The sequence below is a fragment of the Neoarius graeffei genome, chromosome 28 (assembly GCF_027579695.1).
Source record: "Neoarius graeffei isolate fNeoGra1 chromosome 28, fNeoGra1.pri, whole genome shotgun sequence".
Classification (NCBI taxonomy): Eukaryota; Metazoa; Chordata; class Actinopteri; order Siluriformes; family Ariidae; genus Neoarius; species Neoarius graeffei.
In genome coordinates, this window is record NC_083596.1 from 14,230,478 (window position 1) to 14,253,015 (window position 22,538).

Below are 22,538 nucleotides of genomic sequence, written 5' to 3' on the forward strand. Positions count from 1 at the left end.
GAATCCGAGAACAAGACTCCAACCGCACCATTTGACGGTGGCTGTTGCTGCTTTTATGTGAAAGCGTCTCTGATACTGTGTCGGACTAACGTTCCTGCTCGACTGCCCTGTTTTAGTTAACAGGCTACAGATAAAAAGCTTGTTCAAATATTTTTAAGTTCGTTTCTTAGACAAGGATATTTTTTTAAGCTTGTTAACAGTTTCGGCGAGAATCTCCCGCCTTCTTCAGAAACAGTGTTTCTGAACTGGACTGTTTCTGAAGAAGGCGGGAGATTCTCGCCGAAACTGTTAACAAGGTAACAAGCTTAAAAAAATATCCTTGTCTAAGAAACGAACTTAAAAATATTTGTAATAGTTAGACATAATGAACATCCACTACGTAAAAAGCTTGTTCATCGCTCAGCAAGCCCCGCCCACTATCAGCAGGGCAAATAACATGAGAGAGGGTTAACACTAGCTAGTTCATCGCTCAGCAAGCAAGCCCCGCCCACTATCAACAAAGCAATGAACATAGCGTGTCACTTCCTTCTCTCGGTGGAGTCTTACCAAATGACAATTGAAGTTCGAGGTTGTCCCCGTCGTCTCCTCGATAGTTCTTCTACATATGGAACGCATAGCAGTGCATTTTTTCCCACTGCACGAGAAGTCTGTATAAGCAAAGCGGACAATCCTAGGGGCTTCTCTCCAGCAGGGCTGTGAAAAATCCGCGGATCCGCGGAATTCCGCGAATTTGGCCGCCAAAAATATCATTTTAGTAAATCATCTAATTTTGCAATAAAAATGGGGGGGGGGGGGGTAGGTTTCTTTTGCGACAATGACAGACCGGTTTACGGCATTTGTGCCATGCTTACAAACCACAGTGCGAATCTTGTGCTCTTTAAACACGCTTTCGATATCAACGGTTTTGAAAAGGAGAATTTCGCGGTATGTCCGTGTCACGGAGGGACATCGTTCAGAGGGAGGACGGTGAGACCAACGATGTCAAAAACATTTGACAAGGAAACCGGCATCAAAAATCCATGGAATTGGCGATGGCTGGAGTTTAAAGTCAGTAGTGAATGAGCACATACGGAAGATAAAAGAACCAGGGAAAGCTTACTGCATCTTGTGCCATCAGGATGTGAAGTACGGTTCTGGTGGAAGAATGCGTTTGGTTGACCATGTTAAAGGAAAAAAACATGCGGAATTGGTGAAATTGAAGCTGTCGAACTATAGATTACCAGGTAGACCATCTTGTTCACATTTATATATTCAATTTATAATAATAATAATAAACAGTTCAAATTAAATGGCATGGTTGAGAAAATATTTGCTTTCAGGAGATGCTTTAAATCTATCAATATACACAAAATCTGTTCAGCTTCTGGGCCCCCGGCTCCTGGGGGGCTGCTCCCCCCAGACCCCCTGCTAAAATTGTTTCCTCGGATTTTGTCATTTCTATTTCACAGCCCTGCTCCAGGCATTTTAGCACTATTAACGTTAGCTTGTTCCTGAACATGACGAATGAACAGGTGAATGTGCATTTTCTTTCACTAAATTAGGACAAAAATTAATGTAGATATCTTGTTAAATCTTGTAAAAATTAATGTAAACATCTTATGCCAAATTATTATGGCATGTTACCATAATAAAGAAAAAAAATTTTCAATAAAGAAAAAATCCGAGTCCTCATCTCCAATTCACGAGTCCGAATGCAGTTAACGCACGAGTCCAAGTCTGAGTCATCAGTGCTCAAGTCCAAGTCAAGCCACGAGTCCTTAAAATGAGGGCACGAGTCGGACTCGAGTCTGAGTCCTGGACTCAAATACTCCAAGCCTGGTTTAAATATGAAGAGTTTGGTTCCAAAACGCGATAAACGCCAAATTTAAAAAATTGAAACTCCCGCCACCAAACCATCAGCAATTATTATATGTTACTCGTACCATATTCAGTTTTTGGCAAAACACGATATCTGCCATTGATTTGCACACTGCATTACGGCCTTTCATTCCAAAACGCAACAAGCGCCATCACCGATTTTTCTCAAAACCAGACATATCCATTTGGCCAATCAGAGGCCACCACTGCTGTGAAGTCTTCTAAAGCCAGTATCTCACTGGGCTGCGACAGCCTGCGACTAGTTGGAGACACAACAATTGCGATAAAATATACGAATTAGCGACAATTTTCACTTGGAATCACACTGAATTGATATTCGCATATTTTACCACAATTATTGTGTCTCCAACTAGTCGCAGGCTGTTACAGCCCAGTGAGATACTGGCTCGCACTTCCTGTCTCAACTCACACTTCCTGTCTCACGGAAACTGACTTGAGAAGGGTTCATGACGGCTTTGCGACACCAGCGACGCATTTGTGGCTATTTTGAGGGAAATTTTGTCGCACGAATTTTTTTGAACATGTTCAAAATTTCAGCGACGAAGGAGCGACACTTTGCGACTCATGCGAGGAAATTGAGAAGCCCCGCGAATGTTTCAAGACACTTTTGAAACTCTCTCGCGAATGACGTTCGCAATTTGTCGCAAGCTGTTGCAGCCCAGTGAGATACTACCCTACAGTGGTGCTTGAAAGTTTGTGAACCCTTTAGAATTTTCTCTATTTCAGTATAAATATGACCTAAAACATCATCAGATTTTCACACAAGTCCTAAAAGTAGATAAAGAGAACCCAGTTAAACAAATGAGACAAAAATATTATACTTGGTCATTTATTTATTGAGGAAAATGATCCAATATTACATATCTGTGAGTGGCAAAAGTATGTGAACCTTTGCTTTCAGTATCTGGTGTGACCCCCTTGTGCAGCAATAACTGCAACAAAACGTTTCCGGTAACTGTTGATCAGTCCTGCACACCGGCTTGGAGGAATTTTAGCCCGTTCCTCCGTACAGAACAGCTTCAACTCTGGGATGTTGGTGGGTTTCCTCACATAAACTACTCGCTTCAAGTCCTTCCACAACATTTCGATTGGATTAAGGTCAGGACTTTGACTTGGCCATTCCAAAACATTAACTTTATTCTTCTTTAATCATTCTTTGATAGAACGACTTGTGTGCTTAGGGTCATTGTCTTGCTGCATGACCCACCTTCTCTTGAGATTCAGTTCATGGACAGATGTCCTGACATTTTCCTTTAGAATTTGGTGGTATAATTCAGAATTCATTGTTCCATCAATGATGGCAAGCTGTCCTGGCCCAGATGCAGCAAAACAGGCCCAAACCATGATACTACCACCACCATGTTTCACAGATGGGATAAGGTTCTTATGCTGGAATGCAGTGTTTTCCTTTCTCCAAACATAACGCTTCTCATTTAAACCAAAAAGTTCTATTTTGGTCTCATCCATCCACAAAACATTTTTCCAATAGCCTTCTGGCTTGTCCACGTGATCTTTAGCAAACTGCAGATGAGCAGCAATGTTCTTTTTGGAGAGCAGTGGCTTTCTCCTTGCAACCCTGCCATGCACACCATTGTTGTTCAGTGTTCTCCTGATGGTGGACTCATGAACACTAACATTAGCCAATGTGAGAGATGCCTTCAGTTGCTTAGAAGTTACCCTGGGGTCCTTTGTGACCTCGCCGACTATTGCATGCCTTGCTCTTGGAGTGATCTTTGTTGGTTGACCACTCCTGGGGAGGGTAACAATGGTCTTGAATTTCCTCCGTTTGTACACAATCTGTCTGACTGTGGATTGGTGGAGTCCAAACTCTTTAGAGATGGTTTTGTATCCTTTTCCAGCCTGATGAGCATCAACAACGCTTTTTCTGAGGTCCTCAGAAATCTCCTTTGTTCGTGCCATGATACAGTTCCACAAACATGTGTTGTGAAGATCAGACTTTGATAGATCCCTGTTCTTTAAATAAAACAGGGTGCCCACTCACACCTGATTGTCATCCCATTGATTGAAAACACCTGACTCTAATTTCACCTTCAAATTAACTGCTACTCCTAGAGGTTCACATACTTTTGCCACTCACAGATATGTAATATTGGATCATTTTCCTCAATAAATAAATGACCAAGTGTAATATTTTTGTCTCATTTGTTTAACTGGGTTCTCTTTATCTACTTTTAGGACTTGTGTGAAAATCTGATGATGTTTTAGGTCATATTTATGCAGAAATATAGAAAATTCTAAAGGGTTCACAAACTATCAAGCACCACTGTAAGATAGCTGTGCCCATGAAGTAGGAAATCACTTCATCGCTTCTCGCATTTATTGGACAATTTCACACTGAATTATGAATTATTTCGATAAAATAATCTAAAAAAGAAAGAAAGAACACGGTTGAACGCACTTTAAATAGAAAGGGATACGTAGCATTTTGGGGTGGCACGGTGGTGTAGTGGTTAGCACTGTCGCCTCACAGCAAGAAGGTCCGGGTTCGAGCCTCGTGGCCGACGAGGGCCTTTCTGTGCGGAGTTTGCATGTTCTCCCCGTGTCCGCGTGGGTTTCCTCCGGGTGCTCCGGTTTCCCCCACAGTCCAAAGACATGCAGGTTAGGTTAACTGGTGACTCTAAATTGACCGTAGGTGTGAATGTGAGTGTGAATGGTTGTCTGTGTCTATGTGTCAGCCCTGTGATGACCTGGCGACTTGTCCAGGGTGTACCCCGCCTTTCGCCTGTAGTCAGCTGGGATAGGCTCCAGCTTGCCTGCGACCCTGTAGAACAGGATAAAGCGGCTGCAGATAATGAGATGAGACGTAGCATTTTGGGGAAAAATGCCGTGGCGTGGATATGTAGCGACTTGACAAAAAATAATTACTTGGTTCAGTTAAAAGCTGTTAATTAGTTCTGGATTTCATTTTTGAAGCTAAGGAGTTAGTCAATAAATTTTAAAACAGGATACAGTGGTTTTCCTTTTATCACTTCCTGTAATCAGAAAAAGTGATTTTTCTCGAAACAATGGAATTGGATATATAGCGTTTTGGAACGAAACTCGTCATATATATACTAAGGATATAACCACCATAATAAAACACTTCCTGTTTAGTCCACGCTCGATTTGAGGTTAAATCTGAATACAGCCACGGATATTTGAATATTTGGAGCACAAAACAGATGCAAACAGTTACACTCTACTCCAATGTCTACAAAAAATAAACTTTTGTGAAAGTCAATAGTGAGTAGAGGTCTTTTTTTTACTGAATAAGAGACGACACACTTGTGACCGCTAGCCGACTCATCTACCAGGCAACTATGAATAAACAAACACGTACTGTCACAGAAAGGGCAGGAAATGGACAGAAATGGATGCATTTGTGGTTTAGTACTTTATTTAGTATCGACAGACAAACAGATCCAAAAGGCAAATTCAGCACGACGGTCACAAATCAGTCTAAAGGTCGAGCGATCGGCAGACGGAATATCACAGACAAGACAGAGATCAAAAAACAGTAAACCAAAAACAAGTGTCCAAACCAGGATATAAATACAGAGCAAAAGGCTTGGCAAGGTCAGACGAGACAGAACTAAGTGACTGCTTCACAAATAGTGTGTGTGTGTGTGTGTGTGTGTGTGTGTGTGTGTGTGTGTGTGTGTGTGTGTGTGTGTGTGAGAAGAATCCTTATACTGTATGTTGATGACCTGTGAATCATCAGTACTCAGGTGAACTTGCGCTTGTGCGTTGTTCGGATCTGTAGTCTGCAGTGGACATGTTTGTATACCCTGTGGATTTGGACCAGTCAAAAGTTTGTACACCCCTACTTATTCATATTTTGTATTTTCCACATTGTAGAAGACATCAAAACTATGAAATAACATCTGGAACATGTATGGAATTATGTGGTAACCAAAAAAAAAAAAAAAAGAAACAAAATGTTTGATATTTTAGATCCTTCAAAGTCGCCAGCGTTTACCTTGACGACGCGTTACACGCTGTTGGCGTTATCTGAGCCAGCTTCATGAGGTAGTCACCTGGAATGCTTTTCAATTAACAGCTGTGCCTCGTCAAAAGTTAATTAGTGGACGAGTTTCTTGCCTTCTTAATGCGTTTGAGATCAAACAGTAAATAGTAAATAATAAAAAAAATACAGTAAACAGCCCTATTCCACAACACAACTGTACACAGTAAAAAATGGAGTGTCAATATTGCAGTGTAAACCTATTTTCCTCTGGATAGAGTAGTTATAACACTATGCAGAGTAAAATCGTCTAAATGGTAGCGTCAAAAGTGAGAGTTAATTCCCACTTGCACACAACGACAAAATCTACTCTGCAGGGTGATGATTCTCCGCGAAAATACAATATAGAGTCAGATTAACTCTGAAAATCTTACACTATCTATAGTGTTAAATATTTTTACACACCTCATTGTTAATTTTGACACCAAATAGAGTAAAATTAACTCTAAAAATCTTACACTGGCTATAGAGTAAATTTTACACTGGTTTTGAGTGGGACCAAATGTTATCTGACAGAGAGTTAAATTCAACTCTTAAAGAGTAAAATTGACACTATGATTTTTACTGTGTAGTAATTCATATGTCAAGAACCGCTCAACTAAGTAAAGAGAAACAACATCCATCATTACTTTAAGATATGAAGAAGTGTCTTTTAATTAATAAAAATAAAGAAAAAGCATTGAATTAGACGGTGTGTCCAAACTTTGGACGGATACTGATAGTTGACTGAGTTGGCTATAAGCCATATACGACGAGATTGAGATTGAGATTTATTCTATACATACTCACTGGATTTTGAGAAATGGAGCATCTCATCTCATTATCTCTAGCCGCTTTATCCTGTTCTACAGGGTCGCAGGCAAGCTGGAGCCTATCCCAGCTGACTACGGGTGAAAGGTGGGGTACACCCTGGACAAGTCGCCAGGTCATCACAGGGCTGACACATAGACACAGACAACCATTCACACTCACATTCACACCTACGGTCAGTTTAGAGTCACCAGTTAACCTAACCTGCATGTCTTTGGACTGTGGGGGAAACCGGAGCACCCGGAGGAAACCCACGCGGACACGGGGAGAACATGCAAACTCCACACAGAAAGGCCCTCGCCGGCCACGGGGCTCGAACCCGGACCTTCTTGCTGTGAGGCGACAGTGCTAACCACTACACCACCATGCCGCCCAGAAATGGAGCATTTTTTATTTTTATTTTTTGCAAATTTGATAAATAAAAGCTTTATGCAAAACATCGGACAAAATAATTTCCGCTTAGAATGTAAACAAACCGGCAAAATGACAGGAGCAATTTGTGAAAAATGCGATAATAATAATTCTTGAAAAATAAAAAAAGATCATTTCTTACCATCAAATAATGTTGGGGTTTTCTGGTGGTTGGCAATTGTGTCATGCCGTGCTGCAAGTTGAGCCATTTTAAACCATGATTTTAGAGCATGCAGCCACACACATGCTATACACACTTTGCCACACACACTATCTGTAGATCATGTGAAAAAAATATTTTGCAGTGCGAGGTCTCATGCCTGATCCAGTTTCTGTCGGTGACACTTTACCACAGCTGAGCTAGCACACTTTGCATTTTCTCTGCGGAAATGCAATTTGGTCCAGTTTGTGCTTTCTATTTAGCATCATTGTGGCATTTATATGCTACACAGTGAGGCGTACTTATTTAAAAACTGATAAATTCGGTAAAAATACTTGTAAAACTAGCAAAACTATGATGTAAACAGAGAATATAAACAGCTGAGTTGATCCAAGCGGCCGCTACCTGACATCATCGCATACGTGACCACCGTAGGAAGCCCATCTGAAGTTTTAAAGAAAATTAATTTTAGTCGAACACGGTTTGGTCTGGGTGGCACGGTGGTGTAGTGGTTAGCGCTGTCGCCTCACAGCAAGAAGGTCCGGGTTTGAGCCCCGTGGCCGGCAAGGGCCTTTCTGTGCGGAGTTTGCATGTTGTCCGCGTGGGTTTCCTCCGGGTGCTCCGGTTTCCCCCAAAGACATGCAGGTTAGGTTAACTGGTGACTCTAATGGCCCTTTTTCAGCTCACTTCAGCCCGACACGGCTCGCGTTTCGACTATCTAAGAACAGCACGACTCAGCTCGCTTCAGCCCTGCTCAGCCCCCAAAACTCGCACGGTTTTGGAGTGGGGCTGAAGCGAGCCAAACCAAGCCGAGTGGGGCTAGGGGCGTGAGGAGACACTCCCCTGTGCACTGATTGGTGAGGAGGAGTGTCCTCACACGCCCACACACGCCCCGCGAGCACGCTGGGATCTGTAAACACCATAAACCCGGAAGAAGGAGAATTACGAATTACGAGAATTATGAAGCCTTATGCGCCTCGCCTCATCTATACGCTCTTGCCAGTATCTGTTGGCGTTGTCGGTGACAACAAGCCACAGCACCAAGACCAGCAACACTAACGACTCCATGTCCTCCATGTTTATTGTTTACTATCCGGGTCGTGAGACTACCGCTTAAAAGCTCACTGATGTCACTATTTGCGCCGCCTAACGACATCACGTGACGTCCACCCACTTTCGCTAACTCCACCCAATGTGTCCACCCACTTCCAGCCAGCACGGTTCAGCGCGATTGTAGTCGAAATGCAACTCCAATAGCCCCACTCAGCTCGACTCAGCCCAACTCAGCACGGCACGGCTCAGCCCAACTCAGCCGCGTTGGTAGTGGAAAAGCGGCATAAACTGACCGTAGGTGTGAATGTGAGTGTGAATGGTTGTCTGTGTCTATGTGTCAGCCCTGTGATGACCTGGCGACTTGTCCAGGGTGTGCCCCGCCTTTCGCCCGTAGTCAGCTGGGATAGGCTCCAGCTTGCCTGCGACCCTGTAGAAGGATAAAGCGGCTAGAGATGATGAGATGAGACTATTCGGTCTCTGAAAATGAAAGTTTGATTTTTTTAATCTGTGACTACTTTTACTAAAAATAAATTTGAGAATAAATCTGCTGGAGGATCCCTTTAAAAAAAAAAAAAGAACAACGCTGCTTAAAGAAATCCTTCAATGTTAAATAAACGTCTCCTTACAGAAAATGTAACAACACCTTTTTAAAATGAAAAATTATGTATGGCCCAAGAAGGAATTCAGTTTGACAGCCCTGTAAAAAAAAAAATAACTCCATGAACAAATACAGAATATGCTTTTCAAGGAAACAAACTGGTTCCCAGTGCTTAAATCAAATAGTGTAGAACACAGAAAACTGGAGCCTTTTCAAGCCACAGTGCCATTAATAAGATGCAAAGGATCTTTCTTCCAATTTGGAGTTTCACTGTTCACGGTGTCTCATAGAAGCATTAATCATCCACAGAAGCACCCCCACCCGTCCTGAAGCACCTTTTAAAAGCGTGTGTTTATTAAGTGTGTGATGTCTGCCGCATGCTGATGTTGATGGGGCTCATTTGACTTGCATATGGATCGGGGTGCGTTCTCTTTGCGCCTGCAGCATGAAAGACACGGCAGTGCACCACTCTTGGCCAAGAGTGACCACCACCACCACCATGTCCTCCTGAACCATAGATGAATCACGGAACTGTAAAAGGAAAAAATGAACAAGCGCTGTCTGCTACCTGATGATTATTAAACAGATCTGGGTAACAAAACAGTCTGGTCCCATCCATCTTCCCTTTCTCTTTCTCACACCGTGTCTCTGTAGGCGACCCCCATCTTCTGTCTCAGCATGATTATATGTATTGCTTAGCAGGTAAACACATAGCCACCTTGCCACAAACACGCTCGTCTCCGTGTGTGGCATTCGACCCATGTTTTGTTTTTATTGTCTATGCGTGATGATGGATGGACGGCAGTAAAACGCACTGCTGATTTTCTCCATATATAGCTCGGCAAAATGGAGGGTCCAATAAAGCACGTCCGAGAAAGAGTGAAGAAGCCGAGAAAGATGAGAGTTTTTGGCCCCTTAGAGATTCGTTTGAGCAAAGGCACAGTGTTTGCAGAAAGAACCAAGAATGACTTTTGTATATACATTTGTGCTGCCTATATTCGGATTCTGGTCTGATATATTGAGCAGGCCAACCTAATTACCCAAATAATTCACTTGAAAGAATTATCACTCAAGCATCTGTCAGGTCTGTGAGTCAAAGTTGGAGAAATATTAATCTTGGTTTTCATCCAAAAGATTGGCTGCTGATGAGAATAAAAATGTGACGCTGCTAAAATTGGAAATAATGAAGCTTTGCTGAAGCCAAAGGCACATTATTGGACAGAGGCTCATAGGCTGCATCTGAATTCTCAGTGCGTATTTACGTCGGTTAAGTACCTACTACCCAACCGGACTAGTCCTGGGTTAGTCTTTAAATTGCAACCGGTGGTGAGTCTCAGGTCCGGGAGGACTTGAGTATTAGGGAAAGTGGAGTTACCCCTTAATCACCATTGCTCCCAGGTCTGCTCTGACCTGGAGTGGTAGCACCCGCCTGGGTTCCAGCTATGGGTTAAATAGTACATCACCAATAAGGCTCTGGCAGCAGGGTACTTTTCGGTGCAATGTGGCAGATGAACCCAACAGGGTCAAGGGCACACCACCTGATGGCATGCGGAAGAGCCATTCAAATGGCCAATGGATGTCATCACTTGCCAAGTCAGTTGCCACTGCGTGGCAACTTCTATATCTGTCAGATCTGTGGCACTTTTGTGCACCACTTGGCACCAGGTCTGGAGGTCCAGAGAGACAAAGCGATGGGGGCATGACATAATTTGTCTTACCTTACTGTGCATGGTGCTTCGCTAGGAAAGGAGAATAGTATATGAGAGCTCACGAGGCCAGGCATTCAATGGCGGCTCAGCCGGGCCATTCATGCCACTGCTGCAGACGGCTCTGTCGCTCTGGTGCGGGCCTTGCGGCCCATCTGCATTTCTGCGCATCCTAATGAAGCAGTCCTCATCGCTGGCGATGGACAGCCGACGACAACCTGACCGGAACTGTCGTACGGTCTATGAGTATGTGAGCAAGTACTAAGGAACCAATTTGGATGTACTTCACTGCCATGGTGAAGCAGATGTTCACAGATGACATTTACCCAGAGATGGGTTTTTTTTTCCACCGCTCTTTGTATACTGACGTTTGTCACAAAATGTAAAAGTTTTAAACTACTCCTGATACTTACACTAGAGGCCTTTAGCAGATATGTACATGAGTAGAGAAAGTTAAGGGCTTTGGGCTGAAGGGCCCAACCATGGCAGCTTGTCAGGGCTGGGACTTGAACTTATAACCTTCAGATTAGTAACCCAGAGCCTTAACTGGTGAACCACAACAAAACAGAACCTCAAGCATCTACAAATAAATCTTGACTCCTGGCCCTCCTTAGTGGCCAACTGTTCATCATGGAGACATTGTACTTCAGACTTCTTCCACACAGATTAGGCAGTCTTTGTTGATCATCAACGGACAGCAGTCTATTCACTTTATTAATAAACTGGGTAAATTATCTCACACAAACGTTATCTCTGTTGTGCTTGAGCTTTAGACCCAGATTATAGATTTATGAATGACTCAAGTCTTTCCATTATGTAAGTACTGTAAAGCAGTGTTGTAGTCGAGTCACTAAACCTCGAGTCCGAGTCCAGTCTCGAGTCCCCCGTGTTCAATTCTGAGTCAAGTCCAAGTCATTAAAGAAAATTTTGAGTCCGAGTTGAATCTGAGGACAAGACTCTAACCACACCATTTGACGGTGGCTGTTTTAGTGCCATTAACATTAGTTTGTTCCTGAACATGACGTATGAACAGGTGAATGTGCTTCTCTTTGTCAGGGAGTGTGAAGTATTCTGTCAGAGATGGTTGGGAGACAGATGTAAGTGCAGAAGGTGTGTTTATTAATACAAGTGAAGACAGGTAAACAATCCAGAATGGCAGGCAAAATCGTAAAACGGTGAAACAGGCAATAGGTCAAGCGAAGCACAAACAGACTATCGTAGACTCGGCAGAATGAAAGACGAGAAACAGGAAATCAGGAATCAGGAAAAACAAACAAGGAAATAAGGCTCAGTAATGTGTCAGCAGCGCAACTTAATACTTCGCAAAGTAAGTGCATTTTCACAGTTTTTATATCAGCATGTTGATTGCGCCTTAATCCTTGCAGGTGCGAGTCATTTATGGCGCATGCGAGAGTCCGCTTGGCACACGTGCTGTCCGGAGCGCACCCAAGAGTCTATCTGATGCACGCACCAAGGTGCACAGGTGTGACACTCTTGCACGAAATTAGTACAAAAATTAACATAGATATAAATATCTTATGACAAATTATTATGGCATGTTACAAAAAATAAAGAAAAAATCTGAGTCCTCATCTCCAATTTACGGATGCAGTTAACGTACGAGTCTGAGTCATCAGTGCTCAAGTCCAAGTCAAGTCACGAGTCCTTAAAATTAGGGCACAAGTCGGACTCAAGTCCGAGTCCTGGATTCAAGTACGACAAGCCTGGAGTAAAGCCCAGTGTGTGTGTGTGTGTGTGTGTGAGAGAGAGAGAAAGAAATTAAGCTGCAGTCCTGAGGTAGAGACAATTATCAGGTCTATTCATAGTACGTTAGAGAATTCTAGTGAAGTAGCCTATATCTAAGGGACCGCACTATCTCCTACACTGGTGAACTCCAGGTTAAGTAAATTATCACTTCTGCCTCTAATCAGCAATCATAGAATTCATTCATGTTCCTTATATGCTAGGTGAGGGTTATACACTAATTTTCTGCCATGGCCCTTGGACCCCCTGAATTAGTCTTGGCCACCCTTTTGCCACCCCATGTATAAAACTCTAGTTCTGCCACTGACCACTACAAGCTATTCATGGAGAAATCCACAAATCCACCCTGAACTACTTGCACAACAATATTTATAATTAGCATTGATGTTAAAATGAAATTCTGAGTTGACTTTTTAAGTTCAGACTTCTTTAGTTGACATATTGGTCATCATCGTCACTGCCAAACCCAAGCCGGGCTTGAGGTGAACCATGTTTGGTTGACTTGGCAAGAATTGCAGCAATAGGGTGGGCGGTTTTTTTCTGCACACACACACATTGACAGTGTGGGAAATAAGGAATTTTAAGCAGACTGTCACAGGACAGACAAGTCTGATATGTTGTCTGTCTGTCCAGATTTCAGCCTGTCCACATGATGGGCCAAAGGCCTGGAACAGTATGGCCGGGGCCCGCCTTAAAGCCCCAGAAGCTGAAGGGCTGTAGATACCGGTACCTGGAGATGGCTTCTCAGCTATTTTCAGGGACATTTTTGTGATCTTCAAAGGCCAAATTACACTAGACATTAGTTGCTAATTACACTACAAATTGAATATAATTTACAAGAAAATGTCAGGGGCGGCACGGTGGTGTAGTGGTTAGCGCTGTCACCTCACAGCAAGAAGGTCCGGGTTCGAGCCCCATGGCCGGCGAGGGCCTTTCTGTGTGGAGTTTGCATGTTCTCCTCGTGTCCGCGTGGGTTTCCTCCGGGTGCTCTGGTTTCCCCCACAGTCCAAAGACATGCAGGTTAGGTTAACTGGTGACTCTAAATTGACCGTAGGTGTGAGTGTGAATGGTTGTCTGTGTCTATGTGTCAGCCCTGTGATGACCTGGCGACTTGTCCAGGGTGTACCCCGCCTCTCGCCTGTAGTCAGCTGGGATAGGCTCCAGCTTGTCTGCGACCCTGTAGAACAGGATAAAGTGGCTACAGATAATGAGATGAGATGAGAAGAAAATGTCAGAAGATTCAAGAAAAACATGCTTAAAGTTCTACCCAAGAAAACAGTAGCACACACAGGTCAGTTCCATATATAGAAAAAAGTATGGGGGGCAAGGATGGTCCAGTTGGTTACAACGTACTGGTACTCATATACAGTGGTGCTTGAAAGTTTGTGAACCCTGTAGAATTTTCTATATTTCTGCATAAATGTGACCTAAAACATCATCAGATTTTCACACAAGTCCTAAAAGTAGATAAAGAGAACCCAGTTAATCAAATGAGACAAAAATATTATACTTGGTCATTTATTTATTGAGGAAAATGATCCAATATTACATATCTGTGAGTGGCAAAAGTATGTGAACCTTTGCTTTCAGTATCTGTTGTGACTCCCTTGTCCAGCAATAACTGCAACTAAACGTTTCCGGTAACTGTTGATCAGTCCTGCACACCGGCTTGGAGGAATTTTAGCCCGTTCCTCCGTACAGAACAGCTTCAACTCTGGGATGTTGGTGGGTTTCCTCACATGAACTGCTCGCTTCAGGTCCTTCCACAACATTTCAATTGGATTAAGGTCAGGACTTTGACTTGGCCATTCCAAAACATTCACTTTATTCTTCTTTAACCATTCTCTAATAGAACGACTTGTGTGCTTAGGGTCATTGTCTTGCTGCATGACCCACCTTCTCTTGAGATTCAGTTCAAGGACAGATGTCCTGACATTTTTCTTTAGGATTCGCTGGTATAATTCAGAATTCATTGTTTCATCAATGATGGTAAGCCGTCCTGGCCCAGATGCAGCAAAACAGGCCCAAACCATGATACTACCATCACCTTGTTTCACAGATGGGATAAGGTTCTTATGCTGGAATGCAGTGTTTTCCTTTCTCCAAACATAACGCTTCTCATTGAAACCAAAATGTTCTATTTTGGTCTTATCCATCCACAAAACATTTTTCCAATAGCCATCTAGCTTGTCCATGTGCTTTTTTTCAAACTGCAGATGAGCAGCAATGTTGTTTTTGGAGAGCAGTGGCTTTCTCCTTGCAACCCTACCATGCATACCATTGTTGTTCAGTGTTCTCCTGATGGTGGACTCATTAGCCAGTGTGAGAGAAGCCTTCAGTTGCTTAGAAGTTACCCTGGGGTCCTTTGTGACCTCACCGACTATTACACGCCTTGCTCTTGGAGTGATCTTTGTTGGTCGACCACTCCTGGGGAGGGTAACAATGGTCTTGAATTTCCTCCATTTGTAAACAATCTGTCTGACTGTGGATTGGTGGAGTCCAAATTCTTGAGAGATGGTTTTGTAACCTTTTCCAGCCTGATGAGCATCAACAACGCTTTTTCTGAGGTCCTCAGAAATCTCCTTTGTTCGTGCCATGATACACTTCCACAAACGTGTTGTGAAGATCAGACTTTGATAGATCCCTGTTCTTTAAATAAAACAGGGTGCCCACTCACACCTGATTGTAGGGCTGAATGATCTATCGTTTTCGACCGAAAATCGCGATCTCAGACAACACGATTTTGGGATCGTCAAAGCCGCGGTTTTTCTCAGTGCTCCTAAACTGACCCATGTTTTGTTTCGTCAATAAATTGTCCTCATTTTTTACACTACAGACAAAAAAAATTACGTTCAGGAAAGCCTTGTGGCACTCAGTGTGAAAGAATTTTGTGAATATCTCCTTCCGTTTTCGTGTAAATCCCCGTTGTTTGGAGGGAGCGCTGTGAGGAGAAAGTGCGTTTTCTCTGTCTCTGTGTCTGAGCGCGCGGGTGGGGGAGGGGCTGCTCGCTCTCTCTCACACACACAGGAGGGAGGGGCCCTACAATAGCGACTGCTACAGCCACTGCATCACTCTTATTTCCCACAGGGGAATCGTTGGCTCTAGTTATAATTTATAATGCTTATGTACATTCTTTTACAAAAGTGCAATATTTTGATGCTGCTGAGCCATTGATCAACCTTTTTTTTTATGTCTGATATATTGTAGATGGGAAAAGTAAAAGAAGCAAAAGTTTACTTAAGAAAGATGGCTCTCTTTTTATTATTTTAAGTTATTATAACTTGTTCCTCAGGCACTCAATGTTAATAAACAGGCCTACATTTGAAATCTGCTGACCTCAGTTTTCATTCTTGCATTAGCTTTATGGAATTCATTGTATTAATTAATTTGCACTGAAACTTGATTTAAAGAAAAAAAAAATCGTGGTTGAAATCAAAATTGCAATATCTGCCAGAAAAATCGCAATTCAATTTTTTCTTAAAATCGTTCAGCCCTACCTGATTGTATTGATTGAAAACACCTGACTCTAATTTCACCTTCAAATTAACTGCTAATCCTAGAGGTTCACATACTTTTGCCACTCACAAATATGTAATATTGGATCATTTTCCTCAATAAATAAATGACCAAGTCTAATATTTTTGTCTCATTTGTTTAACTGGGTTCTCTTTATCTACTTTTAGGACTTGTGTGAAACTCTGATGATGTTTTAGGTCATATTTATGTAGAAATATAGAAAATTCTAAAGGGTTCACAAACTTTCAAGCACCACTGTATAGGTACTATAATAACACTCATGAAACATGTCAACAATGACTATTTTTTATACTGTTTATAATAAGTCTATAATAAATTTAGTCAGTTACAATACAACTCTTCTTACGTAATAGAGTTAAAATTTTGAGTGCGAGATTCCAAGTAACTTCGGAACAAAATGACTCTTAAAATGGCTCAAAACTAGACATGGGAATATCATTTCGCATTCAGACTCAAATCTGCTGGACTAGAACTTAGAACGTAGAAGAAAAAAAAAAATATTAAAATATAAGGGCGACACGGTGGTGTAGTGGTTAGCGCTGTCGCCTCACAGCAAGAAGGTCCGGGTTCGAGCCCTGTGGCCGGCGAGGGCCTTTCTGTGCGGACTTTGCATGTTCTCCCCGTGTCCGCGTGGGTTTCCTCCGGGTGCTCTGGTTTCCCCCACAGTCCAAAGACATGCAGGTTAGGTTAACTGGTGACTCTAAATTGACCGTAGGTGTGAATGTGAGTGTGAATGGTTGTCTGTGTCTATGTGTCAGCCCTGTGATGACCTGGCGACTTGTCCAGGGTGTACCCCACCTTTCGCCCGTAGTCAGCTGGGATAGGCTCCAGCTTGCCTGCGACCCTGTAGAACAGGATAAAGCGGCTAGAGATAATGAGATGAGATTAAAATATACATCTACAGCCTACAAAGCACATGACTGTGATTCTTATTATGAATTTAAAAATGCACATAATAATAATAATAATAATAATAATATAACCATTGATTGGCAGTTTGGCACTTAACCTAATACTGTACTGCAAAGTTTCATGTAAACTGAACTCATAATCATCTGACTGGATCAATCAGATACTGTCAACCCTAAAACACTAGTTCAGCTGCATCGTGCAATAAAAACAACAGTGAATACTGAGTGTATTATTGTTGTCTTATTTAGTGTGCCACTCGGGGAGAGGGAGGTGCCTGTATATTTTGGTGGGGTAGGACCTACGGTGGCCGAGTTATGAATTTTTAAAGTCGGGCCCGCGGGGGCCCCTGTTTCACAGGCCGTGCTACGATATAATGTATTATAATGTATTCGCTCAGTGTAACATTCGGAAGAAAATTAGAAGAAGATTAGATCCATATCTGTACAATTTTTTCATGGGCCATCCGGTTTGATGCTTTTGGAAAACAGACGGACAAATGCGAAAATTACCGGTTAATGTCTGCCGGTCCAGCCTTATTTCCCACACCTATGGGCAATTAACGAACTGCATGTCTTTGGACCATGGGGGAAACCCAGGAAGATCTTGCAAACTCCACACAGAAAGGCCCTCATCAGCCACTGGGCTCAAACCCAGAACCTTCTTGCTGTGAGGTGACAGTGCTAACCACTACACCACTGTAGACATATTGGTCTAATTTTTATTCGGTTAATGGTTTACCCACAACGCCAGCTGTGGATTTAGTACTTGCTTTGCAAGTTATCTTGTCATATACATGGATAAGTGCGGAAGAGAGAATATTAGTTGGTACAACGTCAGCTCTTATTTTTATTTTTCCTGGTAAATGATTTTTTTTGGGCTCAGTTCAAAAACACATTTTTGACACAAACAGCCCAATATATCAAAGCTTGTTGCACCAAATGTTTGTATTTTCTTCTCATTAATTTTAAGTATTAATCTGCATATTGCTATAAGCCTTCCGTTTTTCAGAAAGCATCATGTCCCCTTTTTTTTTCCCCTTCCCAAATAATGACTCGCCACAGAACTGACCCATCAAATCAACTTGTCATAATGTTTAACGGTACTCTGCATTAGCATGTGATTACTCATGGATTTAACTCCACAGCCAATTGTCGTAATTAATTTCCCAGTTATTCAGAGTGCCAGTGTGAATCAGCGAGGGAAATAAATACGAGTGACCTCACACCCACTGCAAGGCTCCAGTATTTGCCTTGTTCATTTTGTTCCTCTTCACCTGATGAGTCAAATCAGTCCAAGGGTCGATGAAAATACTACTTGGAGTCAAAAGCGCTTCCAAGCCAGCCCACTCGTGTTTTTCACAGAGCAAAAATAAAGATCGTCTGTGTGTGTGTGTGCTGTGTGAAGTCTGATTGGTTTTATAATGCAGTGTGTAAATGTTTTTTTAGGAAGCTCTGTTCATTCTTCTGCAAACAGGCCTGAAAGACAAAAATTTGAACATCTTTCCTCTTTACAAATTAAATGCAGCTTCAGTGATTGTTTATTTCTTGAATTGTTTTAATGATGTTATATTTGTGGTGGTCTGTGGAAACCTGTCAGAAGTTGCTGGAGCTGGACAAAAATAATATAAATGAGAAACGCTTTCTACATGTTGTTGGGAGAGCACAAGTTCGAATCCCAGTGATGCCACACTTACCAGGGAGCTAAGGGAACAAAATTGGCCATGCTTTCGAGCTAGGAGGGATAGCATACTCTTTCTAGCCAATCATGGGTGTCTGTGAGCTCATGTATGTGGAAAAGGGTCGATAGCACTTTCTTCAAAGTTTATAATGCTGCCCTGTGACACGGCATGTATGAAAAGATGTGTTTGGTTGGCTTCATGTGTCTCAGAAAACCACAACCACATGTTAACCTTGACCCTCTCTGATTGGTGGGGAAAGTTGGATGGTGGGTGAGAATTGGCAGGCAACCAAATTGGGAAGAAGATGCAGGACTTGACATTAATGGTAGTCCGACTGTCCAGGACAACCAAAAGTTAGGTCTGGACAAGTCAAATCTGCATCAAGAGTTACATCGGTAAAGTTCCAACAAATCTGGTTCAATCCCCAAAGTGATCCGACCGTGTTATTGTTTACGAAATTCCAGGGAAGTCGAGTACAGCAGGTGCGTGTGTAAAACTAACCACATCGTAATATCTAATTATAGATTATTTGACACATTGAAATCGGAGAAATGGTGATCAAATACCTCAATAAAATAAATATCCGTGGTGAATCTTCATTTCATTTCATTCATTGTATTTTTCTTTTGTATGATTCACGTTAACCATCACAAATGTTGTAAATGTTTCGTGGGAATTTTCCGACAGGGCCGAACTCACTCACGGTTTGTTTTCATTCACGGAGTGATTCTGTCCCCATTATCATGTCCAACTTGTTTTGTTTTGGGTTTTGTTTCTTTAAATAAATTTTTCAAGTTTTTCTGAATTCATCAAGCTTTAACTTCAGAAGCTTTGAATTTGGGTGAGTCTTACTCTTAAAATTGCAGATCAGGTAATGGGTTCTAACAACACACGCACCACAATGGGGTATTCGAAAGTTTTTGTTTATCGTTACAATTAAAGTTTGAGTTTTATTGAAAAATTATAAATCATGAAAGCATAATGATTATCATAACTATACCTGGTTTTTTTTTTTTTTGATAAACTTTGTTAAGCACTTTCCTTTCATTGAACTAGTAAATACACAGGATTAAAAAGGTTATGGTCAGGACAAGAGAAAAATCTTGCTGCTTGTCCGACTGGACGAGTGGATTACAAAGTTAATGTCGAGGCCTGAGATGGAAAAAAACCCCAAAACCAACACTGAGGTGTTTGCTAAGTGCTAAGTGTGATTTATTCAGTGTTCTAATCAGGGCTTTGAACCGGTTCAAGGAACGAAAACGAAAACCGGGAACTTTTTCTATTTCACATGGAACAGAAACGAAACCAGAAACTTTATTATTGTTTATGTTCTGGAACAGAAACGCTTATTAAAAATAATGGTAACCGGTTAATACCAGTTTTTATTTCGTTCCTCAAAGTTTCCGTAGCCTACAAATAAAAAAGTCATTCTTCTCCTGCGCAAGTTTCTATGACCCGCTGGGGTTCACTTCCTGTGTGACGTTCGCTGACTGAATGGAGAGAGCGGGAGGGTGGACTACTATCACGTCTCCACATCTTAAATAAGAGGTAAATATTGCAGTCTATCGTTATTCAAAAACGTCAATTTCAAACACGATATCAATATATTTGTCCACGTTAATGAGAGGCTCGCGAACATTAAATGACGTTAACCTCTGTTAGCCTATCAATGCATAGGGCCTGACTAGCCTTTGGTAACACACTAAACGAATTATCTTTCATTTTTGGCACTTTTTCTGTTTGTGTAGATGGGAAGACATACTGAGAATCCAAATCGCCAACATTTGAAATAATAATTGTTTTGAATTATTTCTTGTCTTATTTAATGAAGGTTGTAATAGAATTAGCCTACATTTGGCTTAAGCCGGATGAGACAGAGACATAATTTTATAGCCATTTGTTAAACAGCTGACAGGGAACGTAATTAACCGTTCCGGGAACAAAATTTTTTTGTTCTAACCGTTTCGGGAACGTCTATTTAATGGTGGAAACCAAAACCGGAAACGTTAAAATCCCGTTTCTGTTCGGAACGAACCAATAGGAAAAAAATTCTGGTTCAAAGCCCTGGTTTGATCACATGTTTGATACAAGCCGTAGTGAAATGGACATAAGCCGAATCAGTTCAGTTTGGGATCAGATCCCAGCTGACAAAACTATATATAGTAGAAAATGTCAAAAAATTTGACCATGTAGTAAATAGATCCACTCGCTCCTCTCATATCATTTTACAGTGACAGAAGCTTCAAGCTCAGACCCGGCTAAAGACGTCGGCTGCGACTGGACTGGACGCAAGCTGATGCAAGACAGAATCGAGAACCACACTCTAGAACCTCCTCGAGCAGGTAAGATGCTGGAAAAGATCTGTGCCATATAATTAATACCCTGTCCACACTAGGGATTTTGTACCGATACGAAACTACTTTCGTACCGCAACACCTGTCCACACTAGCAACTATACCGGTACTGTAGCGGTATAACTGTATCGGTACAAAACCCACAAATGTAAGGGTTTCGTACCGGTACAGTATCGGTACTGTAGCGCTTCGCTGTAGTGTGGACAGATGAAGCGGTTCTGTATCGATACAAATATAATGCGCAAGCGCAATGAACCATTCCTACGTCTTCCGGGTTATTCATACAATACAATACGCCCGTGCTTTCCAGCTGCAAATAAAACATCAAAATGGCTCAAAACGACCGTGGAGCTACATGGAGCAAAGAAAGGGGGGAGAAAGGGAGAGGGGGGGAGGGAGGGAGGGGGAAGGAGGGAGGAAGATAGGAGGAAGAGGGGAAAAGGGAGAGAAAGGGAGGGGAAGAGAAGGGAAGAGGGAGAAAGTGAGGGGGGAGAAAGGGAGATTCGTTTTCTTTGTTTCTTTCTCAACTGCCTCACGCGTTTTATACAATTCGACTGAATAAATGACCACCAGAAATACAGACTGTACACTGACAACAAAAAGCACACACACGTTGTTTCATCCGCCATATTCTCGGAAGGAAGTTACTCGGTAACCACGGAAACATTTCGCGCACGCGCATTTCAACTTCCGTGAAAGAAAACCGCAAACATTTCTCGCTAGTGTGGACAGATGCACTAAACTGTACCGGTATACTTTTGTATCAATACAGTTATACCACTTTCATACCGGTATAAGTGTGAACACAGCATTACTGACAGTTGGCCAGTAAGGAAATGGTGTTTGGAAAGGTTCTGGTATGAAGATGAAGCTTGTATGAACTAGTCTGTTTTAAGAGAATGTGACCGAGACAAATCATCTAATAATTGTTTAGTTTAAAGTCGCCTCGAAAGATGTAAACGATTATCATACCTTTCGCACCGAGTGTTTGTGTGTGTAATGCACTGTGTGCCTGCCTGCAGCTGTGTGTATGTTTAGGTGTGTGCAAGTTTATGCCACCAAATAGTGGAGGCAAACAGTAGTTGCGTGTTTCTCCAAACTTATAACCGCCAAAGAGTTCTTTGAAAGACCGAATGTTCTGGCGTGGCTTGCCAAAAATGTGCAGTGAAGGAGATGAGAGAGAAAAAACAGACAGTAAACAGGATGATGGATGAGAGTAAACAGAAGAGGTTCAGTGTGTAAGAACAAAATACGAACAAACCGCAAACTGTAAGGCCATGATATGAACTCGTGAAACACAAACAAGCCACAAATACGCACAGTGTAATAATATATATAGTCTTAAAGACTGGACGTAATAATGGTTCTTCAAAATACCAAAGGTTTCTTAATGGAGCACATGGCAGCCGTAAGTTCTAAGCACTTAAGTTCTTTATAGACTCTTGGTAGTTGTTAAGTTTTCTTAAAGTGCCCATGAAATCTAAAAAGGTATTGTAGAGCTTTATATACTTCTCTCTTGGGATTGTGGGTACAAATAAACTCGTATGTCGTAAAAAAAAATAAATAAAAAAAGACAAAAATATGTTTCATAGACATTCTTATTTTAACCCTTGTGTGGTGTTCATATTTTTGTTACTCAGCCAGTGTTCATGG

General features: G+C 42.0%; 1 protein-coding gene across 2 annotated transcripts in view; it reads left to right on the top strand.

The window, feature by feature from the left end:
- The window catches only part of LOC132875436 (sodium/potassium/calcium exchanger 3), a 134,829-nt gene that overhangs the window by 16,764 nt on the left and 95,527 nt on the right, over positions 1 to 22,538 (top strand). For both annotated transcript variants that reach the window (XM_060912209.1, XM_060912210.1), the window contains exon 2: positions 20,763 to 20,873. In XM_060912209.1, the coding sequence (XP_060768192.1) occupies positions 20,763 to 20,873 (111 nt within the window). The remainder of the gene's footprint in view (positions 1 to 20,762; positions 20,874 to 22,538) is intronic.